At 47.2% G+C, this 21,840-nt stretch overlaps 9 protein-coding genes across 11 annotated transcripts; 4 read left to right on the forward strand and 5 right to left on the reverse strand.

Annotated features, from left to right (window-relative positions):
* Window positions 1–479: 479 nt before the first annotated feature.
* Window positions 480–2,759, forward strand: LOC6589687. Its single transcript, XM_002015164.1, has 3 exons — window positions 480–930; window positions 997–1,416; window positions 1,480–2,759. Exons 1-3 carry the CDS (start codon window positions 480–482, stop codon window positions 2,757–2,759), a joined length of 2,151 nt encoding a protein of 716 aa, XP_002015200.1.
* Window positions 2,760–2,918: 159 nt separating this feature from the next.
* LOC6589411 (lactosylceramide 4-alpha-galactosyltransferase) lies at window positions 2,919–5,125 on the reverse strand. Its single transcript, XM_002015163.2, has 4 exons — window positions 5,056–5,125; window positions 4,899–4,980; window positions 4,247–4,834; window positions 2,919–4,188 (listed from the first exon to the last, which is right to left on the reverse strand). The coding sequence occupies exons 3-4, from the start codon at window positions 4,816–4,818 to the stop codon at window positions 3,606–3,608; spliced, it is 1,155 nt and encodes a 384-aa protein (XP_002015199.1). The 5' UTR covers window positions 4,819–4,834; window positions 4,899–4,980; window positions 5,056–5,125; the 3' UTR covers window positions 2,919–3,605.
* A 254-nt stretch (window positions 5,126–5,379) lies between these two features.
* On the forward strand, window positions 5,380–8,583 carry LOC6589410 (pre-mRNA-processing factor 40 homolog A). Its single transcript, XM_002015162.2, has 6 exons — window positions 5,380–5,897; window positions 5,971–6,203; window positions 6,263–7,317; window positions 7,376–7,741; window positions 7,798–7,878; window positions 7,939–8,583. The coding sequence occupies exons 1-6, from the start codon at window positions 5,491–5,493 to the stop codon at window positions 8,227–8,229; spliced, it is 2,433 nt and encodes an 810-aa protein (XP_002015198.1). The 5' UTR covers window positions 5,380–5,490; the 3' UTR covers window positions 8,230–8,583.
* A 48-nt stretch (window positions 8,584–8,631) lies between these two features.
* LOC113565738 (lactosylceramide 4-alpha-galactosyltransferase-like) lies at window positions 8,632–10,109 on the reverse strand. Its single transcript, XM_026988759.1, has 2 exons — window positions 9,437–10,109; window positions 8,632–9,378 (listed from the first exon to the last, which is right to left on the reverse strand). The coding sequence occupies exons 1-2, from the start codon at window positions 9,997–9,999 to the stop codon at window positions 8,796–8,798; spliced, it is 1,146 nt and encodes a 381-aa protein (XP_026844560.1). The 5' UTR covers window positions 10,000–10,109; the 3' UTR covers window positions 8,632–8,795.
* An 804-nt stretch (window positions 10,110–10,913) lies between these two features.
* LOC6589409 (lactosylceramide 4-alpha-galactosyltransferase) lies at window positions 10,914–12,211 on the reverse strand (the record flags this gene model as incomplete). Its single annotated transcript, XM_026988225.1, has 3 exons — window positions 11,678–12,211; window positions 11,118–11,619; window positions 10,914–10,958 (listed from the first exon to the last, which is right to left on the reverse strand). Coding segments are annotated over exons 1-3 (1,017 nt in total), but the record flags the coding sequence as incomplete, so codon positions are not given.
* An 835-nt stretch (window positions 12,212–13,046) lies between these two features.
* On the reverse strand, window positions 13,047–15,694 carry LOC6589408 (splicing factor 3B subunit 2). Of its 2 annotated transcripts, none has more exons than XM_002015160.2 (5): window positions 15,631–15,694; window positions 14,915–15,579; window positions 13,882–14,851; window positions 13,571–13,815; window positions 13,047–13,493 (listed from the first exon to the last, which is right to left on the reverse strand). In XM_002015160.2, the coding sequence occupies exons 1-5, from the start codon at window positions 15,652–15,654 to the stop codon at window positions 13,121–13,123; spliced, it is 2,277 nt and encodes a 758-aa protein (XP_002015196.1). In that variant the 5' UTR covers window positions 15,655–15,694; the 3' UTR covers window positions 13,047–13,120. The 2 variants fall into 2 exon arrangements, with proteins under 2 accessions (XP_002015196.1, XP_026844018.1); XM_026988217.1 differs by having other exon boundaries at window positions 14,915–15,570; window positions 15,631–15,669.
* Window positions 15,695–15,802: 108 nt separating this feature from the next.
* Window positions 15,803–16,949, forward strand: LOC6589407 (histidine protein methyltransferase 1 homolog). Its single transcript, XM_002015159.2, has 3 exons — window positions 15,803–15,826; window positions 15,883–16,465; window positions 16,530–16,949. Exons 2-3 carry the CDS (start codon window positions 15,953–15,955, stop codon window positions 16,938–16,940), a joined length of 924 nt encoding a protein of 307 aa, XP_002015195.1. The 5' UTR covers window positions 15,803–15,826; window positions 15,883–15,952; the 3' UTR covers window positions 16,941–16,949.
* A 205-nt stretch (window positions 16,950–17,154) lies between these two features.
* LOC6589406 (palmitoyltransferase ZDHHC23) lies at window positions 17,155–18,802 on the forward strand. 2 transcript variants are annotated; one of them, XM_002015158.2, is made up of 3 exons: window positions 17,155–17,425; window positions 17,502–18,395; window positions 18,446–18,802. In XM_002015158.2, the coding sequence occupies exons 1-3, from the start codon at window positions 17,250–17,252 to the stop codon at window positions 18,630–18,632; spliced, it is 1,257 nt and encodes a 418-aa protein (XP_002015194.1). In that variant the 5' UTR covers window positions 17,155–17,249; the 3' UTR covers window positions 18,633–18,802. The 2 variants fall into 2 exon arrangements, with proteins under 2 accessions (XP_002015194.1, XP_026844159.1); XM_026988358.1 differs by having other exon boundaries at window positions 17,348–17,414.
* LOC6589405 (uncharacterized abhydrolase domain-containing protein DDB_G0269086) lies at window positions 18,732–21,832 on the reverse strand. Its single transcript, XM_026988357.1, has 5 exons — window positions 21,460–21,832; window positions 20,049–21,391; window positions 19,602–19,992; window positions 19,015–19,538; window positions 18,732–18,953 (listed from the first exon to the last, which is right to left on the reverse strand). Exons 1-5 carry the CDS (start codon window positions 21,682–21,684, stop codon window positions 18,803–18,805), a joined length of 2,634 nt encoding a protein of 877 aa, XP_026844158.1. The 5' UTR covers window positions 21,685–21,832; the 3' UTR covers window positions 18,732–18,802.
* Between the last annotated feature and the right edge of the window lie 8 nt (window positions 21,833–21,840).

Here is a 21,840-nt window from a genome sequence, read left to right on the forward strand (position 1 = left end):
CACTTTGCAGAACATCTTGGGAAAGCCCATATATGCACAAACAAACAGTTAGTGTAGAAAAGTTTAAAATGTTCGAAATGGCCTGCCTGTGTAATCTGTGTTAAATACTTCTTCTGAAATCAAAGCATCTCTCTCAGCAGTTGGAAGTCTGCACTCAATACTCGACACAGTTAGAGCAGTCAGTCCCAATGACCGAGTCAGCAAACAAAATGGAACATTACACCGCCGAAAATAGCAAGTAAGTAGAGATTAGAGACGAGAAGACAGCCACAACTGGGTGAGCAGAGCAGAGAAAAGCAGTCCCGACCCGGGCAGAGACAGAAACCACAGAGACACAGCAGCATCCAAGCACCTGGAGATGTGGAGACGGGCGCACTTTTCATTCAACTTTGCAGCGAAACGCACGCGCTCAACAAAAAATACGGAGTGGTGAAGCAGAGCCTGTAGCAGAAGGAGTCCACAGCAGCTGAACACATGGCATGGACATGGAAGCCATAAAAATGCTGATGTCGCAAAGCGGAGATGCGAACAACAAGTCCAATTGCCATATAGCCGCGATATTACGAGGCAGCAGCCACAGCAGCGGCAGCAGTGAAAGAAAAAAGAAAGTTATTGCTGGAGCCGGTTGTGGCAGTGGTTCTACTGGCAACCTGCTGCAGCCATTCATTGCTACACTTTGCATATTGTTGGTGGATCGGCAGAGCCTCGCTCCTGCATCGGCATCATCATTGGCGCCCGCCAATGAAACCGCCTGGCCACCCATGTATCATTATGATATTTGGAACGACAATCAAAATGAATCGGACACAGAGGAAGAGGGGGATGAGGTGACTGCCATTGAAATCCAGGAACAAGTAGAGGTGGCGCAGCCAGCCATCCCCGAGCAGAGTCTCAATCAGAGTCTGGGAGGGAATAGCAGACATGGCAAGGGTACGTTAAAGACAATCCCAAGGTGCTTTCCCAATTGAATCTCTTTTTATATCCGCACCACACCAGTGATTCATCTGTTTCCTGTGCCCGTCGATGGGGAATGCCTGTCCAACGATGGTCGTCGCATGGGCAACTGCCTGAATGCTTACGAGTGCCGCCAAAAGGGTGGCCAGGCCCAGGGTGAATGTGCCATGGGATTCGGTGTCTGTTGTGTCTTTTTGGCCAGCTGCAATGTCACCATAACCAACAACATCACCTATATCGTCTCGCCTAGTTTTCCCAGTTTCATGCCCACAAATTTCAGTGGCTGCAGTCTAAAGGTCAAAATGATGAGCGATGATATCAGCCAGTTGAGGATCGACTTTCATCACTTTACGCTGGGACAACCGAATCGACGCACGGGCGTCTGTGAGGGCGATGTATTCAACATCAGTGGAGGGCCAGGCGGATCCATCTCCCTTTGCGGTCAGAATAGTGGACAGCATTGTGAGATGATCAGTATTCCTAGATGATGATATCCTCCCTAATCTCATTCCTTCTCCCCTTCAGTGTACTATGATGTTGGAGCTCGTGCCTCGCCACGTCAATCCCCATTGTATGGCAGCCTACGTCCCGTTGATGCAGTCAATGTGAGCAGCCCGAGCAATGCCACTGGTGATCGCTTCATTGACATCAATCTCAACCTGTCCAATCGGTTTCTGCCACTCCGCATTTGGGAGATGAGCGTGGTGCAGATACCCTTCAGCCAGCGAGCTCCGGCGGGTTGTCTGCAGTACCACACGGGTATCGAGGGCGTCATGCAGACCTTCAACTTTGCCGAGAATGGAAGGCACCTAGCCAACCAGAACTATCGCATTTGTGTGCGCCAGGAGACGGATATGTGCTCGATTATATATCAGCCTTGCGATGAGCAGTCATTTCGGATTGGTGGAGGTGGGAGAATGGCTTCGGGAACAACAGCTTTCTCGTTGAATGACGACGGAATTGGGCCAGCTGCGAATCCTGATCCAGCTATGGCACAGTCCGATAATGCAGGTGGAGGAGGACCAGCTGCCCCAGCTAATGGGGGAACGACTACATCGGCTCCAACGTCTACAAGCCTGATGCAGATGCTGGCTAGCATGGCCAACTCTACCACCACGACATTGATGTCGATGATGTCGAGCAATTCTACTGCAGCGGCGTCATCGGGGACTAGTTCGACCGCCAGCAGCAGCACAGCAGCCATGACCACGACGACAACAAGCACCACTCCGGCTCCTCTACGCTCCAGCACAGTGGCCGCCACCGAAGAGAGCACATCTTCCTCTGAGGCGCCAGCTTCTTCACCGGCCAGCGATGATGTGGAAGGTTCAGGTGGGGAGGATGGTGTCGACGATGACGGCGACAACGATGGTGGCTTCCTTTTCTTTAGAAGTCCTCCAACCACAGAAGAGCCCGGTTTTTCACGACGTCCACGGCCGGTGGGCAGCAGGCCTAGTGGAGGATTCGATCTTTTCGGCTTCTTACGGAACGCTTTTGATTTGCAACTGCGACGGCGGCGTCGTCGCGAGGCCCGACAATTCTTCAGCACCTGCACGGATCGCATAACAATGCCCTGCATCATCGAAGACTTCATTGGTACTGGCCTGGGTCCCCTGCCCGGCTGTGAGCCCGTCCACTGTGGTGCCCAGTTCTGCTCATCGGGCATTCGGCCATGCCGCATAGAAAGTACCGTCACCCCCTTCTACATTGGCGTTCATTTTGGCGATGGCGTGGGTGTGGGTAAGGCAAATGCTGAAGACAATGTTGGAGCCTGTCTGCGCTTCTCCCAGGTGCAGTGCATGTGAAGGACCATATCATCAGAAAGGATGTGTAGCCACATTTCGTTTTAGAAAATGGTGCAAACTATTTAGAGAACACTTTTGCACATAAAAGGGATTGAGAATCGCTTAACACATAATTTACATATTTTTAATACAAAATTTGTTGCTCTGTACGATTGGAAATAAGCTTTTACAAATATATTTCATATATTTATTTTCTATTGTATACATCCATCCAGACTATGTGAGTTATGTGCACCATTTACGAGTACCGTACCGTACCCCATGTTCAAGGAGTTGCCTCCAAGACGATATATTTTTACAAAATATTTGTATACATTCCCCCAGATCATTGAATATACATACGTGTTTACTACCGAAAATACTTAGGAGATATCTTACTACTGTTTCGAATTCTTATCTTTAACCTCTTCCTCGGTTTCCGGTGAATCATGCATCGTACATACATATTTCAATTTTCGACTCACCGACTGATAGCCTTTTTCATTTTGTTCATTTGTTAGTGTACTGTTATCAGAATTAATTTCCAAGAGTAATGCAAATAATATTGTGCAAATATAAATATAGATTCGTTTTCAGCGAATCAACAGAATGAGTATTTGAGATAATAAATGTGAGTTAGTATGTATCTGAATAGCCATAGCCGTTCTATACATGTATGTGTTTGTTTTTTATATCGGAATGCGTGGTTTGCCAACATAATAATAAGTAGACATAGTAAGAAATAAAAAAATTAGCAACACATAAAACCTATAAACGATGACTCGCTGGGCGATAATTCTTTGGACTTCAGCGGGAAATATCCATATACAAAAGACTTAAATGAAGAGAACTTTTTAGATAATACTTCTAGAAGTATTCGCCCGCCGCACGATAGGCTCGCGGGCAATTTTGTTCGGCATATTTGGCATAGGCGTTGTTTGAACCAACCTTGATCGGTAGCTGATTCGAGTGCTTGTTCCATACATGCACCACATACGAGTCTTTGGTGCGGCCCATGGTCTCCTCCAGTTTTTCGGGCTCGAAGAAGTCCCGCCACTGCTTCCACGGCACAGCGTAGAAGGCGCCTCGCCCATACACCTTGAAGCCCAAGCAGCGTTTGCTATCCTCCTGCATCAGGGTGATATCCTTGGTGCCACAAATCTGCTGGGCCACGCGTGTTATCACGCCTGGGCCATTGTTTCCCCAATCTTTGCCTGCGAAATTGTGTTGAAAGTCGCGCAAACAGGACTCGGCAATCTCATGGCCAAAGCCAGTGGCAGCTAAGCTCATGACGCCAGCGGCAAGGTGAGTATTGGACTCGGCTCCTGTGTAATTGGGTGGCACATCCTCCATTTTCTGCAGCACGACCACATCCATGTCCAGATACAGGCCACCATAGCGATACAGTGTCAAGTAACGCAGGAAATCAGAGATGTGGGAAAACAAATATCTAAAAATATGAAGACGTTATTGAATTTTCGGATTCACGCTTCTGAGATACAGCTTACCGCGAACGAAACAGACTACCGTCCTTGAGCCATTCCTCGATGGGTGTGCCCGCAGCGTAGCGCCAGAGATTCAGATTCCTCAAATGGACATTGCTATAGCTTAAAATGGCATCGACAAGCGGCTGCTGGTTGCTGTTATTTCGCCCCTTGGGTGAAGGTCGGTAGGTGGGACCGGCGAACAAGACGAACACCTGGAAATTCGGATTATGCAATGCAGCAGATTCGATTGCGCAGGCTTGACGGGCGGTTAGCTCCAGCAATTTGTACTTTTTGTTCTCGGCCTGGTGGCAACTGGTTTCGTGAAAGAATATGCTCCGTCCAGGCGTGGGCCTGGGCTCCGCCTGCAGAACATCCTCTAGGCGGATGGGTGCCAGCGGATCTGCATCTGCATTAGACACTGTCGACTGTATTGCCTCTTCGATGTCCATGAAGCACTGCTGCAAATCATTTTGCCAATTGTATGTGAGGGCAATGCCACCTATCAGCATAACAATCAGTGCCACGAACAGCAATCGAAGTCTTCCGTTGTGCAAATAACGCGCCACCAGCAGCAAAGGCAGACGCAGGAGCATGGCGAGGGCAGGCGGGCTGGTTAAAAAATTGACACTCCTTAGAGATGTTATGGCCAAAGAAAAGGCAACAACTTGCTTACTCCGAGTGCGCGGTTACACTGCCATTGCTCTCAACATAATCCAATGCACTCTGGTGGGTAAGAAAAGAAAAGTCCGGAACGTCTGTTTTACAATGTTTTGCTAATATAAATTGCAAGCCGAGGGCGATAACGACACCTATGTATGTATGTACATTACCTGTCAGTGATGCGCTGTTCGTTGTTTTCGAGCCAGATGTCTTAACGGTATATACGATACACGCAAACTGTACATAGATATGAGTTTACTTTTACCTCTCAATTAACCTCCCGGCCGCAAGATATGTATTCCTACAAGTTGGAAATTCTAATTATATCTTATCAAGTCTTCATATATATTCTATCTATATTTTATCTTCGCTATATGATCATCGTGCAAAGATAGAGGACCCATCTCTAATTAAATTTGCATTTTGCGATATGTTATCGATAGCTGTGAAAAGAAACCCAGCGATATATCAAATGTGTGGAAAGCGGCGTTTTCATTGAATTTTTTTCATTTACGTCGATATAAAAATTCTACTGGCGGCCGCATCGCATACGCAACGACCGGTAGACGTAGTACCGCTTAAATAAAATATAGAAAAATAGTGAAATGAATGTTCCTCCTAGCGCTGGAAATGGAGCAGCAGCGGTCGGCAGGGGAATGGGATACACGCCGCCGGCTGCCATAGTGCCACAATTTCCCCCGCCCGGCTTTGCTGCTCCCCCACCGCCCGAACTGGCAGCGGCATTCGGTGTGATGGCCTCCAACACAGAGTGGACAGAGCACAAGGCCCCAGATGGACGCCCTTATTACTACAATCAAAATACAAAGCAAAGTTCGTGGGAGAAACCCGAGGCTCTGATGACGCCCGCCGAACAGCTGCACAATCAGTGCCCCTGGAAGGAATACCGCTCTGATACGGGCAAAGTGTATTACCACAATGTGGCCACTAAGGAGACTTGCTGGGAGCCGCCGCCGGAATATGTAGACATGAAGGCAAAGGCTAAGGCGGAGGAGTAAGTACACTGGCTCCACAGCTATTGACTATTCTATTTACTCACCCTTGGCTCTCCCTTGGATTGGTTTCAGAGCTGCAGCTGCAGCCAAAGCGGTGGCAGCCATGACATCCTCCAGTTTGACGGGACTGCTTCCGCATGTTGCATTGGCAAGTATTTTGCCAGCTGCTTTGCCCGCAGACCCAAGGATACCCACGCCCGAGATTCATTCGCCGCTTACGCCGAGCAGTAACGAGAACTCATCATCGGCTCTCGATCAGGCCATGGCAGCCACATTAGCCGCCATCGAAGTGCCACAACCGAATGGTGAGTGCGTCTGACCCTAACGTAACTTCGGGACTGATTGCTCTATGGAATTATTTTAGCTAAAAAGGATGAAAAGTCATCGGATGGCAGTCCTCTGGTGTTTAAGGACAAGCGCGAGGCCATAGAAGCATTCAAGGACTTACTCCGGGACCGCAATGTGCCCTCAAATGCCAATTGGGATCAGTGTGTGAAGATAATATCAAAGGATCCGCGCTACAGCGCCTTCAAGAACCTCAACGAGCGCAAGCAAACGTTCAATGCCTACAAGACGCAGAAGGTGAAGGACGAGCGAGAAGAGTCGCGGCTGAAGGCCAAAAAGGCGAAAGAGGACCTGGAACAATTCCTTATGTCCAGCGATAAGATGAACTCCCAGATGAAGTATTTCCGCTGTGAGGAGGTCTTTGCAGGGAATCGGACATGGACCGTAGTGCCTGAAACAGATCGACGGGATATCTATGAGGATTGCATATTCAATCTTGGCAAAAGGGAGAAAGAAGAGGCGCGTGTCTTGAAGAAGCGCAATATGAAGGTGTTGGGCGAGCTTCTGGAGTCTATGACATCCATCAATCATGCCACCACCTGGTCCGAAGCTCAGGTTATGCTCCTAGACAATGCCGCATTCAAAAACGATGTGACCCTTTTGGGCATGGACAAGGAGGATGCTCTAATTGTTTTCGAGGAGCACATACGCACGCTGGAAAAGGAAGAGGAGGAGGAACGCGAGCGGGAGAAGAAGCGAATGAAGCGACAGCAGCGCAAGAATCGAGACTCCTTTCTGGCACTCCTCGACTCCCTTCACGAAGAGGGCAAACTCACCTCCATGTCGCTGTGGGTGGAGCTGTATCCCATCATATCCGCGGACCTACGCTTCTCGGCCATGCTCGGGCAGAGCGGATCAACGCCTTTGGATCTGTTCAAGTTCTACGTGGAGAATCTGAAGGCTCGGTTCCATGACGAACGGAAAATCATACGAGAGATTCTCAAAGAAAAGGCATTTGTGGTGCAGGCCAAGACATCATTCGAGGACTTTGCCACGGTGGTGTGCGAGGATAAACGTTCGGCCAGCCTGGATGCAGGCAACGTGAAGCTAACCTATAATTCTCTGCTAGAAAAGGTATGGAAATGGTAAGGATTAGCTTAGAGTTCGCAATACAAACACTTTTTTTTTATAGGCGGAGGCCATTGAAAAAGAGCGCATGAAGGAAGAGGTGCGACGACTGCGAAAACTGGAGAATGAAATTAAAAACGAATGGCTCGAGGCTAATGTGTCTGTGGCCGAGACCTATGACAGCGCCAAGAAGCTGGTGGAGCACTTGGAGGCATTTGCTGTTTACGAGAAGGAAATCGGTGTTGAGAAAATCTGGGAAGACTTCATTAAGGAAAGCGAAGATGCCTGCAGCCATCATCATTCCCGGTCGCGTAAATCGAAAAAGAATAAGAAGCACAAAAAGCGAGTGAGATCTACATCAAGATCGGACATTGAAAATGAAATGGTTGAGGTGGAAAAGTCAAAACGAAGGCGATCCAAATCCCGTTCCGTAAGTAGTTTGAAAAATTCCGAAACCATTAATGGTTCTTACTTCTGGTTCTACAGCATTCACTGAGCTCCATTGGCAGCATCGAGAGCGAAAAGCTGCTGAAGAAGAAAAAGAAACGCAAGAACAAACTGCGGGGCGTAAGTCATACACACCAATCTTCCCGTTTTGGAATCTAATTTTTTGGCTTTTGTTTTCAGTCGTCATGTGAGTCAGATTTAGGTGGGAATCTGTCGCCTAGCTTGGCGCTCCTGCATACCGATTCAAACTCGCATTCGCCAGCCAAGAAGAAGAAAAAGGAAAAGCGTTCCAAAAAAGACAAAGAAGGCAAACGACACAACAGACACAATCGTTCCACGTCACCACTCAGTCCTGTCCAGTCCATGGATTCTGGAGGCTCACGTAACGAGGAACTAACGTTAAGCGACGGCGAACTGGAATCAAAGCGAGCAGCACTCCTGGCACAACTCAATGAGCAGCTGGACGAATGACTGCCGCCAGCGTGTACTGTACTGCCAGCGTAGACCATCATAGACAGCGTGTGGGAAAACTCCTAATTTTCTAATTCGGGTGCAGCTGTGGCTCTTCCAACGCAAGCTTAAAATCTTTAATGGTGCACCTGCATCTATCCTTGCCTTCTCGAGCCCCAGTCCTGGTTTCTGGCCCCAGCACAAGTCACACAGCAAACACGTAATGTAATTTCTTAGAAGCAATAAGTTTGATTGTATAAAAAACAAACAAAAGCATTAGAGTGTACACAGAAATGTTTTAATTTATATTTAATAGATTTTGGTCTGTGTCCCTCCAACAGAATAAAACAAAACGAAGAATTTAAGGAATAAGAATGATGATGTGGCCTACTCTCGAGGGATGTGTGAGTTTATAGCCTATTCTTCAGACGGGTATTCGTACTGCTTAGTCCCTTAGTCCATACGTAAAAGAAAACAAAATATTAATTTTATAAAAGTCCCAATTCTCCGACGTCGATCATGACTGGCCCGTTCCATGATAAGACGTTTACAATTTTAAAATTCAGAGAATCTTGAAGATAAAATTCCTAAAAGTATTCACCTGCAGCATGATAGGCGCGTGGACAATTTTTCTCGGCATATTTGGCATAGGCACAGGTTGACCCAATCTTAATTGGTTGCTTTTCCGATTGGCTGTTCCACACATGCACCGCATACGAGTCTTTGGTGCGGGCCAAGGTCTCCTCCAGTTTATGTGGATTAAAGAAGTTCAGCCACTTATCAGAGGTCACAGCGTAGAAGGCGCCTCTACCAAACACCTTAAAACCCAAGCAGCGTTTGCGATTCGTCTGCATCACTGAGATATTCTTGGTCCCGCAAATCTGTTGGGCCACGCGTGTTATCACCTCTGGGCCATTCTGCCCCCAAACATTGCCATCGAAATTTGTCTGAAAGTCGTGCAGACAAGAGGCGGCAATCTGATGACCAAAGCCACTGGCTGCTAAGTTCATGATGCCAGCGGCAAGGAAAGTATCGGACTCGGCTCCTGTGTAATTTGGTGGTATATCCTCCATTCTTCGAAGCACGACCACATCCATGTCCAGATACAGGCCGCCATAGCGAAATAGGGTCAAATAACGCAGAAAATCAGAGATGTGGGAGACCAAATATCTGGAAATATGAACATGTTATTGCATTTTGGGAGGGACATCTCTCAGTTCCAAATTACCGCGAGCGAAACAGATTACCCTCCCTGAGCCATTCTTCCATGGGTGTGCCTGCAGCATATCTCCAGAGATTTAGACGCCGCAAATGGACATTGCTATAGCTTAAGATGGCATCGAAAAGAGGCTGCTGGATGCTTCTATTCCCTACGTTGGGGTCAACAACAAGACTGTATTTTCGGTCAACGAACAAAACGAACACTTGGAAATTCGGATTATGGAGTGCAGCAGATTCGATAGCACACGATTGACGGGCGGTTAGCTTCAGGATATTAAGATGTTTGTTTTTGGCATCATAGGAGCTCGTTTCGTGGAAAAATATGCTCTGTCCGGGCGTGGGCCTGGGCTCCGCCAGTAGAACATCGTCTAGACGGATGCTCGCCAGTGGCTCGCTAGATGCCGCTGTCGGCTCAGGGTCCTCTGCAGCTCCCACTGTCGACTGTGGCACCGACTCTACGTCTGCCCCTTTTGGCCAATTGTATGTGAGTGTAATGATACCTATCAGAGTCACAATCAAAGTCATGAACAGCAATCGGAGTAATCCGTTGGTAAAATACCGCAGAATCATGTTGAAGGTTTTATGAAAATTGGGCACTCCTGTATAGATTGATGGACTATCTTGCAATACCTTGCTTACTTTGAGTTCGATAAACAACTTCTTTCAAATTTGGACAACAAAGTAATTTAGAACACTTATAAACATTAGTTCAGTACACTTATATTTGTCCAAGGTTCTTCCCTGAAGGCCAAAATAAATAGTAAAGGCATAATTCGTCTTTCTTTCAACAGCCTCCTTTGGGAAATACAATTTTAAATTAGTAGTTGAATCGGATTCATAGATGTGTCAATTGTCTTCTTACTGGCGATAATACTAAAAGATGTATACAATTTATTTCAAAGGCTTATAATTTGAGCCATTCTGAAGCTTCGAATATTTATCGGGGTTTTCCCAAAATTCAAGAGAGTGACCATTTTCACTGAGTGTGTCAATAAGGTACCTTTTCGTTCGTCTGTTCTTTCTGCTCTTTTAATTCGAATGTTTATTGCTTTATTCGTTCGACGGTTCACGTGGCCCCTTTCGTCCTGGCTACATTGTTCGCTGTAATACACACAAATATATCAAAGCATACTTGATTATGTTTGCACTTTAAATGATATTGTTCACTCATTAGGTTACTGATAGGTAGGTGAAAAATATTTACCTCTTCTATGGTTCTATGGTTCCCCGTATGGGAATCAAAATAATCCTTAGCTGGCTAAACTAACATATTTCTATCTTAAACATAAAAAAAATAACAAAGTTATACATGAAACAGAAGAAAATCTATATGCAACTCTCTGATGGCTCCATTCCCCTGGCTAAAGTCAAATCGCATTCTAGCTGGCAGCGCATTGTGCTGGCGAAGAGTCCTATAGATGGGTTCATTATTGCCATAGTTGGTCCCGTAAAGATCAACCGCAAAGGGTGCATGTCTCCTTAGGCTTCTGATAGGGGTACGGAAGATAACGATCTGAGCCGCAATAGTCCTTCGAACGGGTGAAAAAAGAGAGTATAAGGAACATCAATTTATTGATGAAACAATTATAAAAATTCATAAAATTCTCCTAGAAGTATTCACCCGCCGCATGATAGGCTCGTGGGCAATTTTGTTCTGCCAATTTGGCATAGGCGCTGCTTGAACCAACCTTGATTGGCACCTTTTTCGACTGCTTGTTCCACACATGCACCACATACGAGTACTTGGTGCGGGCCATGGTCTCCTCCAGTTTTTCTGGCTCAAAAAGGTCGCGCCACTGACGGGAACCCACAGGGCTGAAGGCGCCTCGCCCATATACCTTCAAACCCATGCAGCCTTTGCGATCATCCTGCATCAGTGCGATGTAATCAGTGCCGCAAAGCTGTTGGGCCACGCGTGTAATAACCCCTGGGCCATTATAGGCCCATATACTACCATTGAAGTTTTGCTGAAAGTCGAGCAGGCAGAACTCGGCAATCTCATGACCTAATCCAGTGGCAGCTAAGTTCATGATGCCAGCGGTAAGTATATGATCGGACTCGACTCCTGTGTAATTGGGTGGCACATCCTCCATTTTCTGCAGCACGACCACATCCAAGTCCAGATACAGGCCGCCATATCGAAACAGGGTCAAATAACGCAAAAAATCAGAGATGTGGGAAGCCAGATATCTAGAAATACGAAAATGTTATTGCATTTTGGGAGGGACATCTCTCAGTTCCAAATTACCGCGAGCGAAACAGATTACCCTCCCTGAGCCATTTTTCCATGGGTGTGCCTGCAGCATATCTCCAGAGATTTAGACGCCGCAAATGGACATTGCTATAGCTTAAGATGGCATCGAAAAGAGGCTGCTGGATGCTTCTATTCCCTACGTTGGGGTCAACAACAAGACTGTATTTTCGGTCAACGAACAAAACGAACACTTGGAAATTCGGATTATGGAGTGCAGCAGATTCGATAGCGCAGACTTGTCGGGCTGTAAGCTTCAGTATATTAAGATTTTTGTTTTTGGCATCATAGCAGCTCGTTTCGTGAAAGAATATGCTCCGTCCGGGCGTGGGCCTGGGCTCCGCCAGTAGAGCATCATCGAGGCGAATGCTCTCCTCGACTGCCGGCTGTGGGACCTCTGCATTTACAAGTATGAAAATCAGAGCCACGAAGAGTAAAAGTCTTCCGTTACGCAAATGAGGCGACATTCGTGGCAGGGCGAGTGTAGGCCAACTGGCTAACAATAAAATACTCAAATTTAGGCATTGGTGCAAGGAAAATGTTACTAACTGACTGACTTTTGACATTAGATAATGAAATATACAACCATTATCGTAAACTTCTCTTCCTTAAACGTAAAGAACACTACTCTGAAAATAATACAATAAAGGCTTTGTCTTACCTTTCACAGCCTTCTTGGTGAAGGACTATGAGTAACTGATATATTAAATAGCTCATCCCGCAAACTGTATGGAGTGGGGGTTGGCATTGTGAGCATGGTATGGTAGTAGCCCAAAGTAGCTTCAAAGTCTCTTTGAAATAGCAACCAAAGATTGGAATAGATGGGGGATCATCGGATCATTCGGGGGAGAGCTTTAGATGTTCTTCCTGCATTCAGATTCCTTCTATCGATCTCTTACACTTAGGATATTTCCAAAGATCAAAAATGAATATTCCCTTTTCCTATAGCCTTTGCTTTTTTATTTTAATAAGATCCTATGTATGTATTTCTATATGGAATATCGCTGATGACAATTAGAGTTCCATTTGCTAAAATGATTGAAACAGAGAGGATTGGGGGAAGGATCCGAAAACTCTCGTACCATATGAAGCATTAAGCAGCTATAGGTGCCACCAGGTGTCTGTTGTTGTGGAACTCCAATTCCACAATTCACGCGGTTCCTGAGGGTCGAGACAAAGTGAGGAGATCCTGGAAGGAAGAAGATCCTATCAGCTGATTGCTGAGTGTTTTACCATTGTCGCCGAAATGATTTAAATCGAATATCGAACTGTCACAAGAGATCCAACGAAGAAATTAAAAATGAAGGAAGTTAATGGGGAATCAGCTCCATCGTTTTCCACCATTAAATATGGAAGGGCATACAAATCTCATTAGTTACTATTTTTAATGACATTCTTGAAGCACAAATGGAAAATTACTTTATATTGTAGAAGATTAAACTAAAACTTGAACTCCTTGTACTTCTTTGTGGCCTTTGCCGGATCCGTTTGCTGTCGCTTGCGCTTCGATTTTTGACGTGCCACATGTTCGGCTAACATATCTGATAGATCCTCCTTCTGCAGGTGATTCTGTTGCTCGCGCATCTGTTGCTCGTATCGCTGGGCCATGGCGTCATTGTCCATGTCCAATTCGCTGGGATCTAGGGCCAATTCCACTATGCCCTCACGATCCGTAGTGGTCCGAGCGGGAGGCTGTTTGTTGGCCGCATTACCACCACTAACGTCATAGACGTGCGTAGATCCCATCATGGAAGCGCCTATGCGGTCTGTGCGCTTCTCCGGCAGCACTTGATACAGCACGGGGGTTTCATTGCTAATCGAAAGGAAGAATATTATGAGATTAGTGAAGAGTCTGGTCTGGTTCTGGTCCAGCAGGATATTATCACTTACTCCTCCATTTCAGCTTCAATTTTCTTTTTACGTAGTTCAATGTTTTCGGGCGTCTCCATGCCGGCTGGCACACTGGTAAGCCCTGAAGGTGTCACAAGACCCTCGACTGGGGTAACAAGACCAGTTTCATCCTGCTGATCGCCGAGATCTTCACCATCTTCCTCCTCTTCTTCGGAGGACTCTTCAGACTCTGATTCCAGTTCGCCCCATTGGTTGCGCTCAATGTCAGCTTCATCGATGCCGTTCTAGAAGTGTTTAGGATTTCAAGATTAGATTAATACAAAAAAATGGAGAAACGTTTCAATACTAACATCCAAGTCCAATATACTGGTACCAAATACATCACCATACAAGGGCTTTCCATTCTCATCGACAGGCGGTTTACCCCAGCCGCCTGCATGATAGCCAAACGATGTCCCCTCTGGAATGGGAGCATTGAGTCCAGGAATTTTCAGATTCGGATAGGACGGCGGCGGTCCGTAGCGCTGCTGTGCAATCAACCATGGCGGTGGAATCTTGTGCGAGTTCGGTCCCACTGGCATGCCCAGAGCAATGCGCAGCTCTTCGGATAGATCGCCCGGTTTCTTCTCCTTTAGTCGTGTCTCAAATTCCTTGCCCTCGTAGTAGAGGTCGCCATGGATGGTCATGCGGGGTTTTGTTTGCCACTTAAAGAAGGCATCGTGAAGTTTTTGGTAATCAATGTCGATCTTGCCCATCTTTGGGCGGACACGTTCACGCATCTTTGCCTTCAGCGTCTTGGCATCTTCGCGCTCTTGTAGTGATTCTCGCATCTCCATGATGCCCGTCTTCTTGATAAAGGCTGGTAAATCGAATGGTGGCTTCTCGATGCCACGTTTCCCCTGAAGATATTTCCGCTTGAAGCACCAATGCCGAGGCACTTGCACTGTATTTCGGTAGGCCTTCAATTGGACCAGTAACTTGGGATCACGAGCCGTCACGTCGTGCATCTCAACGACATCGGGACGGGAAACTAATTGCTTAAGCTCCGCCACACTGAGACGCGTCAATTTCTTAAGCTTTCTTTTCGATAATTTCTCTTTGTCCTCCTTTTGGTCATCATCGTCGTCGCCATCATCGTCATCGTCGTCCTGCAGCTTGTCTGCGGCCTTTTTAGCTTTAGCCACGGTCTCCGAATCTAGGGCCAATTTGTCCTTTTCCACAGGCTTGGGTTTATTTTCCAACTTAAAGAGTTCAAAAACTCTGTAGAACTGGCGATACATGGGCGCCAGATCTGCGATGGTTATCTTCTCAGGCACATACCTATAAACAAATATCATTTAATTAGCTCCGGTAATATTTCAATCGAAAAAATCCACAGCATACTCAATTGTTACGTCAAGTTTGCTGCCCTCCGCGATCTTCTTTTCCTTTTCTTTCTCATCGCTGCGATCCTTCTTTTTCCTGCTTCGGCTGTCTCTATGCTTGTCCTTTCTACTATCCTTGTCTGGCTTCTCCTGCTCTTCGTCACTGGCCGGAGCTTTAGCCTCCTCGGCCAATGGCTCTGGGGCCTCCTGATCTCCTCCTGCCTCATCTACGTGGGCCAACTGTTGTTGTCTCTCGTACTCCAGAAGCTGGCGTATTTTCCTATTCTGCTTCTTGCGGCGTTTCTTTTTTTTGTTCTTCTCCGCTTTGCTTTGCTTTCCCGTTTTATCACCTCCTATGCCGTTCACCTGGTTCACAGCATCATCATCACTGTCCTCCCCCACATCGGCGTCATCGCCGTCCTGAAGGGCTCCCCCGCTGTTACCCAGGGAATCAGCATCCACGTCGAATTCGGCCACTCGTTGGTCTTTCAGGGCAAGCACGTCCTCCAGAGCCTTGGGCAAAACCAATTCAGCGGCCGGTTTCTCACCATCAACACTGTCCTCAGCAGCGTCGCCGGGTGCATCCACTACACTGCCATTACCATTTCCATTGATCGCTGTCACTGCATTGTCGTCAAGTTGTTGGTCGAGGCGGATGGACATCAGTGGCGCTGGCTGGTCGCCCTAATTGAGTAAACATTTATTGAGGGCATATGTTTATGACAACAAACTTACTTCGTTGATCAATTGGTCCGCCATAAATTAAACAAATTTATCAGGCAAAATATTTCCTGCGAAAAAACAAGTTTTGGAGATGTGCGACACCAGGGTTGCAGCCAAAATGCAATCGATAGCCGCTATTTACTGGCACATATCGATTGACACGTCAAAAAAGCGTGCTTGCCAGCTGACGGAGGCATTGAATTTATAGGTAAATGTTTATAAATAAATATATAACCATTTTTGATTGTCTACGTTCTATTACAGTTCCGCGTTTGAAGGCCTTTACCATTGTCAGACAGAAAGAACCGAAAACGGGTGCCTCAAGCGTTTTAAAATGTTCAAATTCAATTTTGAAGTAGAAACTGAAGTAGAGCCAGAAGAAGCAGTTAAGAGTCCATTTACAGAGAATAGCGAACACAAAACTGAGCAGGAGGATTCAGGAATTGTCAAGGATATTGTGTGGTATGAGGCAGAACAAATTAAACCGACTAAAGCCGCGTTATCTCGCCTGGATCTGTACGAACTCAATGCCAAGGATCTGAAGGTAGGCAATACGGAAATAAGGCATCTCATAGCCGGGTTTCTACTTGAGGACATAAAAATCCAAGGAGATCTGGAGAGTCGCGACATTAAGAAGTCTGAGGAAAGTCATTCGGATTTAATAGCAGGAGTCTATGAAGGTGGTGCGAAAATATGGGAATGTACGGACGATCTATTGCTATATTTATCGGAGAACTATGACGACAGTTACTGGCAAGGCAAGAGAGTCCTGGACCTGGGATGTGGCTCTGGATTGTTGGGAATATATGCCCTACAATCTGGTGCAAAAGTTGACTTTCAAGACTATGTAAGTAAAAAAAAAAACACAGCAACAGCAACTTCCACGAAATCATGTCATTTGATGTCTTTAGAACAAGGATGTTTTGGAACAAATAACAATACCAAATGTTATGCTAAATGTGCAGTTGGATCTTTCGGATGATAACAAATTAGAATTTTTAGAGGAAAACACGAGTTTCTATTCCGGTGACTGGTCAAATTTTGCTCTTCTCACGTTGGACACAGAAAAGTACGATATGATCCTGACATCGGAGACAATATACAACATAGAGAATCAACAGAAGCTGCTGGACACCTTTAACAGTCGCCTGAGAGGCGATGGCATTGTTTTAGTTTCTGGAAAATCGCATTACTTTGGTGTGGGCGGTGGCCTTGAGCAGTTCGTAGATGTTATTAACAAGGGAAAAGCTTTTGAAAGCAAAAATGTGTGGACGGCGGACGAAAATCTAAAGCGGGGCATTTTAAAAATAAAATTTAAATAGTACCACTAACCAATAGTACCAACTATCGAAACAATCGTGACAGCGGATAGCGATTTATTTAACATGAATTACAGGGTGACCCGGGTGCAGACGATTTGTTGTTCTTGTTGACCAACTGTGTGAGTATTTTTCGCAGTCGATCAGATAAAATAATTAAAATGCTTCCTACAGTGAAGCTTATGTTCACTTGTACACTTAGATTCAGACTGCCAATTGGTCGTGAATTAATCTTATCTAAACTGTTTCTGTACACGCTGCCTGGACGCTGCCATTCTTGACGTTCAATCGCCGGTCTTTTTCGCCTAATCGATGTTCGTCATGTCTGCTGCTGATTTCATTGCAGCGGCGAGGAAAGCAGAGTCTGACGAAGCCCAAGCCAAGAGGACTCTTTGCTGTTGCGAATATATTTCTCAAGCCAACAACCAGAAGTCTCATCTCCTGGGATGCTGTTGTAATTGCGAGGACTTTGACTTGGTATGCACACGGTATGCAGACGGACCCCTTTAAACCACATTGAATTCTTTACAATGATCGTTTTGTTTTGATTGGATGGATCTGTAGATTAGTCACGTGTAGGCGCATTGATCCACGCAATATAGACGGCATGCTGATTGCCTTCCAAGACCGCCTGCGCCTGCCGTGGCGCGGCGGGGCCAAACGGATTTCGCCGGCTGCTGTTGCCCCAGCCTTCATAATTCCGCTCATGCTGGGACTGGCCACCTTGAACTCCAAGACTGCTATAGTTCTCATGCTGACCATGGTGGGCTTCTCCATTTGGGGTCTTCAGCTGGCCAAGAAAACGGCCACACGGACCAATTTCTTTCTTAGCTGGACTGTGTTCTCCGTCTTTTACATGATCGTCATATTTGAGTGTCAGGTGCCATTGCTAGAACTTGTGCCGGAGGAGAACTATTTCCTTATGTTTTTCACCTGTGCGGGCATATATTGTTTATATCGCACGCACCGCCTGGCTCCACTCAATCTAGTTTCGGCTCAGTATGGCACCACACCCAAGGACGAGCTACCCGGCATTGCAGAAGCATCAAGCGGCGAAGAGCAGGCGGAGGCGCAAACCACACTCCAGATGGAAAGCGTACTAGACCTCAACGATGCGGACGTCGTAGACATAGACACAGCGGAGCGTGCGGGTCTGATGCATGGACAACCGAACATCTGTGAGAGTTGTCGGAAGGTGACGCCCAGACGGGCCTACCATTGCCAAGTGTGCGGCACCTGTGTAAAGAGGCGTTCCCATCACAGCTACTGGCTCAACTGCTGCATTGGCGAGCGCAATCATAGCTGGTATATATCAGGCCTATTCACATCCCTGGTCGCTTTGATATTGGGCGCTAATTTGACCCTAACTTCGATATGTCATCCCTTTCTGGTGTTGCGTCCATTCGGTTATGCCGTGCTCCTACCGGACGATTGCAGCGAAGTCTTCGAGAGTTTCGAGTGAGTACAGTACACATCTATGTAGACAATGACTATAGCTCTTTCCACAGATTGGGCATATCCTTTGTGGTGGCTTGCTATAGCCTACTCATTGCCAATTATATAACCTTCCTGCTGGCACGCCAGGCATTCTTGTGGTGGAATGATACCACTCTCCACGAATATAAACGCGCAGCCAACGCAGCAGCTGCCAATCGCAGTCGCATCTGGAGCAACTGGCGTGCCATTCTAAAGTGATCCAATTACCAAACCAAACAAAGCACAAAACTTATCGCCCAAATACTATAGTATTTCCACACACTCTCTAAATGTTCTTGGTAGTTGTAGTAGTAGTAGTGCTTTTAAGGCTCTTAAATCAAATATCCAAATCTATTCAACATAAATATAATTAAGAAACTAAAATTAAACTACCATAAACTATCCTCTCGGGGCTTGTAGTCTGGCAACAGCTCCCATATTTTCATGCGCCAGCGCTGGCGTCGCTCCTCCGTTTCCTTTTCTATTTTCAGTATCTGAGGTAGACGTTGCCAGCAGTCCAGAACCTTCCATTTCAGGTGCCTAGAAATGCAAACAATATAAAAGTTCCCTGAGGACTTTAAACACAGGAGGTTGGACATACCACTCGTGGTGGGAGATAGCCTGCTTCATCTTAGTGTCCTCAGCCATTCGACAGTGCGTGGTGTACTTGAGCCATCGGTCAAACCAGTGTTCGACGGTACGAAGAGCATGCCAGTCGATGGCCACCAGCATTTTGCTTCTTTCATTCTGCACGTACGCTATCCAGACATTGAGGGCGCGTCTCTTTAGAATGCGCTGCCAGCACTGCTCTGCCCGCACCATCTTCTCGCGCTGCCTGAATGCCGTGTACCCGCGCCAGAACTGGAAGGCATTCTTCTTGTACAATTGTCGTCGGAATTCCTCGGACTTGACCATATTCTCCCGCTTACGTTGCAGCAAACGCTTAAAAGCCGCCATGCCCACGCGGCGCAGCAACAGGCGGCGACTGAACTCTGTGGCCTTTCGTGTGTTCTCGATAAAACGCTGACGCTCGCGCTCCTTCAACACCTTGGCCATTTTCTCTTGACGGCGTTTCTCCTTCAGTACCTCGATCCTCAGGCGTTTGGCCTCTTCGTCCTCTTGGCGCTGCAATGGAAATGTACAAGTATATAGGCAATATATGCTATAATTATTAAAGATTCATCCTACCTTGGCCTCCTCCAAGGCATGCTTGGTGGCCTCCCGCTCGGCCTCGGCCTGTGCTCGGCGCTGGCGTGCCTGCTCATGTCGCACACTCCTCTCCACGGCCCGTTCCTGCATGTGCTGCAAGAACCGGGGCTGCAGCAATGCCTTGCCCTGCAGCCTGGCCATTGCTTCATCATCGGCATCGCGGAGACTGCCAATCAACTGAAGGCACTTGGCCTTGGCCTTTGCCTTGGGATCGCCGCATCGAATGACTGTCTTCAGCTCCTGCTTTAGATCCTCGCGTGCCTCTTTGGCCTCGTCGCTGAGTTTGCTTAGCTTCAGCTGCATGATGAGACGTTCCTGCCGCTCCAACTTGATCCTCTGCAGGTCAATGATATCCTGTTGCACCTTCAATCTTTTGGACAAATGAGATAAACCATTGTTTGAAAGAGCAATAAGTGGAGGTCATACTTATTCTTGTACTGCTTGGCCATCTTGACAGCCTCCTGGCGCTGTTCCAGCGACTGCTGAGTGACCTTGTTGACCTCGCTGGACGTGTCCGCCTGCTGGGCCGTGCGTATGCGCTTTTTCTCCATCCGCACCTTGTCCAGAAAGGCGTTGATCTTTTGTACGCGATTATCTCGCGCTTGACTAGCATGTCCCTGCTCTCGCTCGATCTTCTCGAGGGTTGTATAGTGTATCCACTTGAGGAAATATTTGCGCATCAGCACGATCTGTGTGACGGCCCTGGCCTGAAACAGTTGCTCGATTATCTTCTGCTTCTCATGGGTCGCGGCCAGGTCGGTCTCATCTTCACTGGCACTGGACGCCTCTTGGGTGGGCTCTGGTTGCTTCGGCTTAACCACCACCAGCACTTTGGGAAGCTCTATGCGGCGGATGAGTAAGGGTTCTAGCTCTGGTTCAGGCTCAGATTCCTCCACAGTTGCTATGGGAATGGGTGTAGGTGTCTTATTCGGCGGCAGTTGGAACTGTACATGCTTCGTGGGTACCGCCAAGTCCTTTTCCTTTTCTTTTTGTTCTTCTGCCGCTTCCATTTGCAGTTCGTACAATGCCTCCTCAGCCAGATCGGATATGACCGAGTCAATGCCATCGCTTGTATTGGAGCAGGTGGAGGGTTCCCTCTGCAGTTTTGGTGGCGGCTGCTCTAACTGCTGCTCCTGCAACTCTTCCTCGTGGCGTATTGTGCGAACGTGGAGCATCTGACGCTCGGCAGCAGCTCGCATTGGTTTGAAGAACTCCTCGGTGGAGGTCAGCGGACTGGGTGTACGGCAGCGCAGGAGAAGCTCCTTACTCTGATCCACTTGAATTTGTTTGGCGAAATTTCGATACTCCAGGGAGTCCATGGACAAGGGTTTTACTTGCTCCACCCTAAAGTCGGGCAGTTCCTCGACCAGAGCCTCTTGCTCTAGCCACTCGTGGTCCACATCCGCCTCCCGTTCGGCCCCCAGCTCGTGGAGCAGGCTTGCGGTGGCCACACTCTTTGTGGTCGAGCATATCTGTGCCGCCTGGCCCAAGGCCTGGACAGGAGTGCTATAGAAATCATCAATGTGCTGGGCGGCATGGGTCAAACTCTGCATCAGGGGACCGTTGTTCAGTTTGAAATCCGGCTTGGTGGGCGGCACTCGAATGGCCTTGTTCCTCTGAGGGTGCTGCCTGGCCAGCTGCTGGCGAAACTTTTGCAACTGATTGTTGATATAGCGCTGCTCCACCTCCAGATTGTGAGCCTTGGTGGACTCTAATGAGCTGCCATGGGCCAGGGTAGCTAGCGGCAGCTTGTGCGGTATTTTCTGAAACTGAAATATTCGAAAAAGAGACTCATTACTCTCCGGTATTCTATTATATGGAGAAGCATCCGTCTCACCATCTCATGGCGCATGTCCATGATCACACTGGGATTCAATTGCTTTCCCTGTTCGCCCTCTATCAGCAGTTTCTCGTGCCGCTTGCCCACGTAGTCCACTTCGATGAAGCGACGCACTGCATCTGTCTTCAGGCCCAAAGAATTCGCATTTAGATGACGCTTGCGTATGCGATCCCAACGTGTATCCTTGGACTTGGACTTTTCGCGACGTTTTGCATGAGACATCTTTTATTGAAATGTGAATTTTTATATATTTTCACAAAGTATAAATTTCCAGTTTTCTTTATTTCAAATATGAAATGTGAAATAAAATTGATAGACAGGGTAAACAAGTTTCAAACGTTGCCTTGGAAACATGAAATTCTACCGGCCGTTTCGGCT

The sequence above is a fragment of the Drosophila persimilis genome, unplaced genomic scaffold, assembly GCF_003286085.1.
Source record: "Drosophila persimilis strain 14011-0111.01,24,50 unplaced genomic scaffold, DperRS2 tig00000191-arrow-pilon, whole genome shotgun sequence".
Classification (NCBI taxonomy): Eukaryota; Metazoa; Arthropoda; class Insecta; order Diptera; family Drosophilidae; genus Drosophila; species Drosophila persimilis.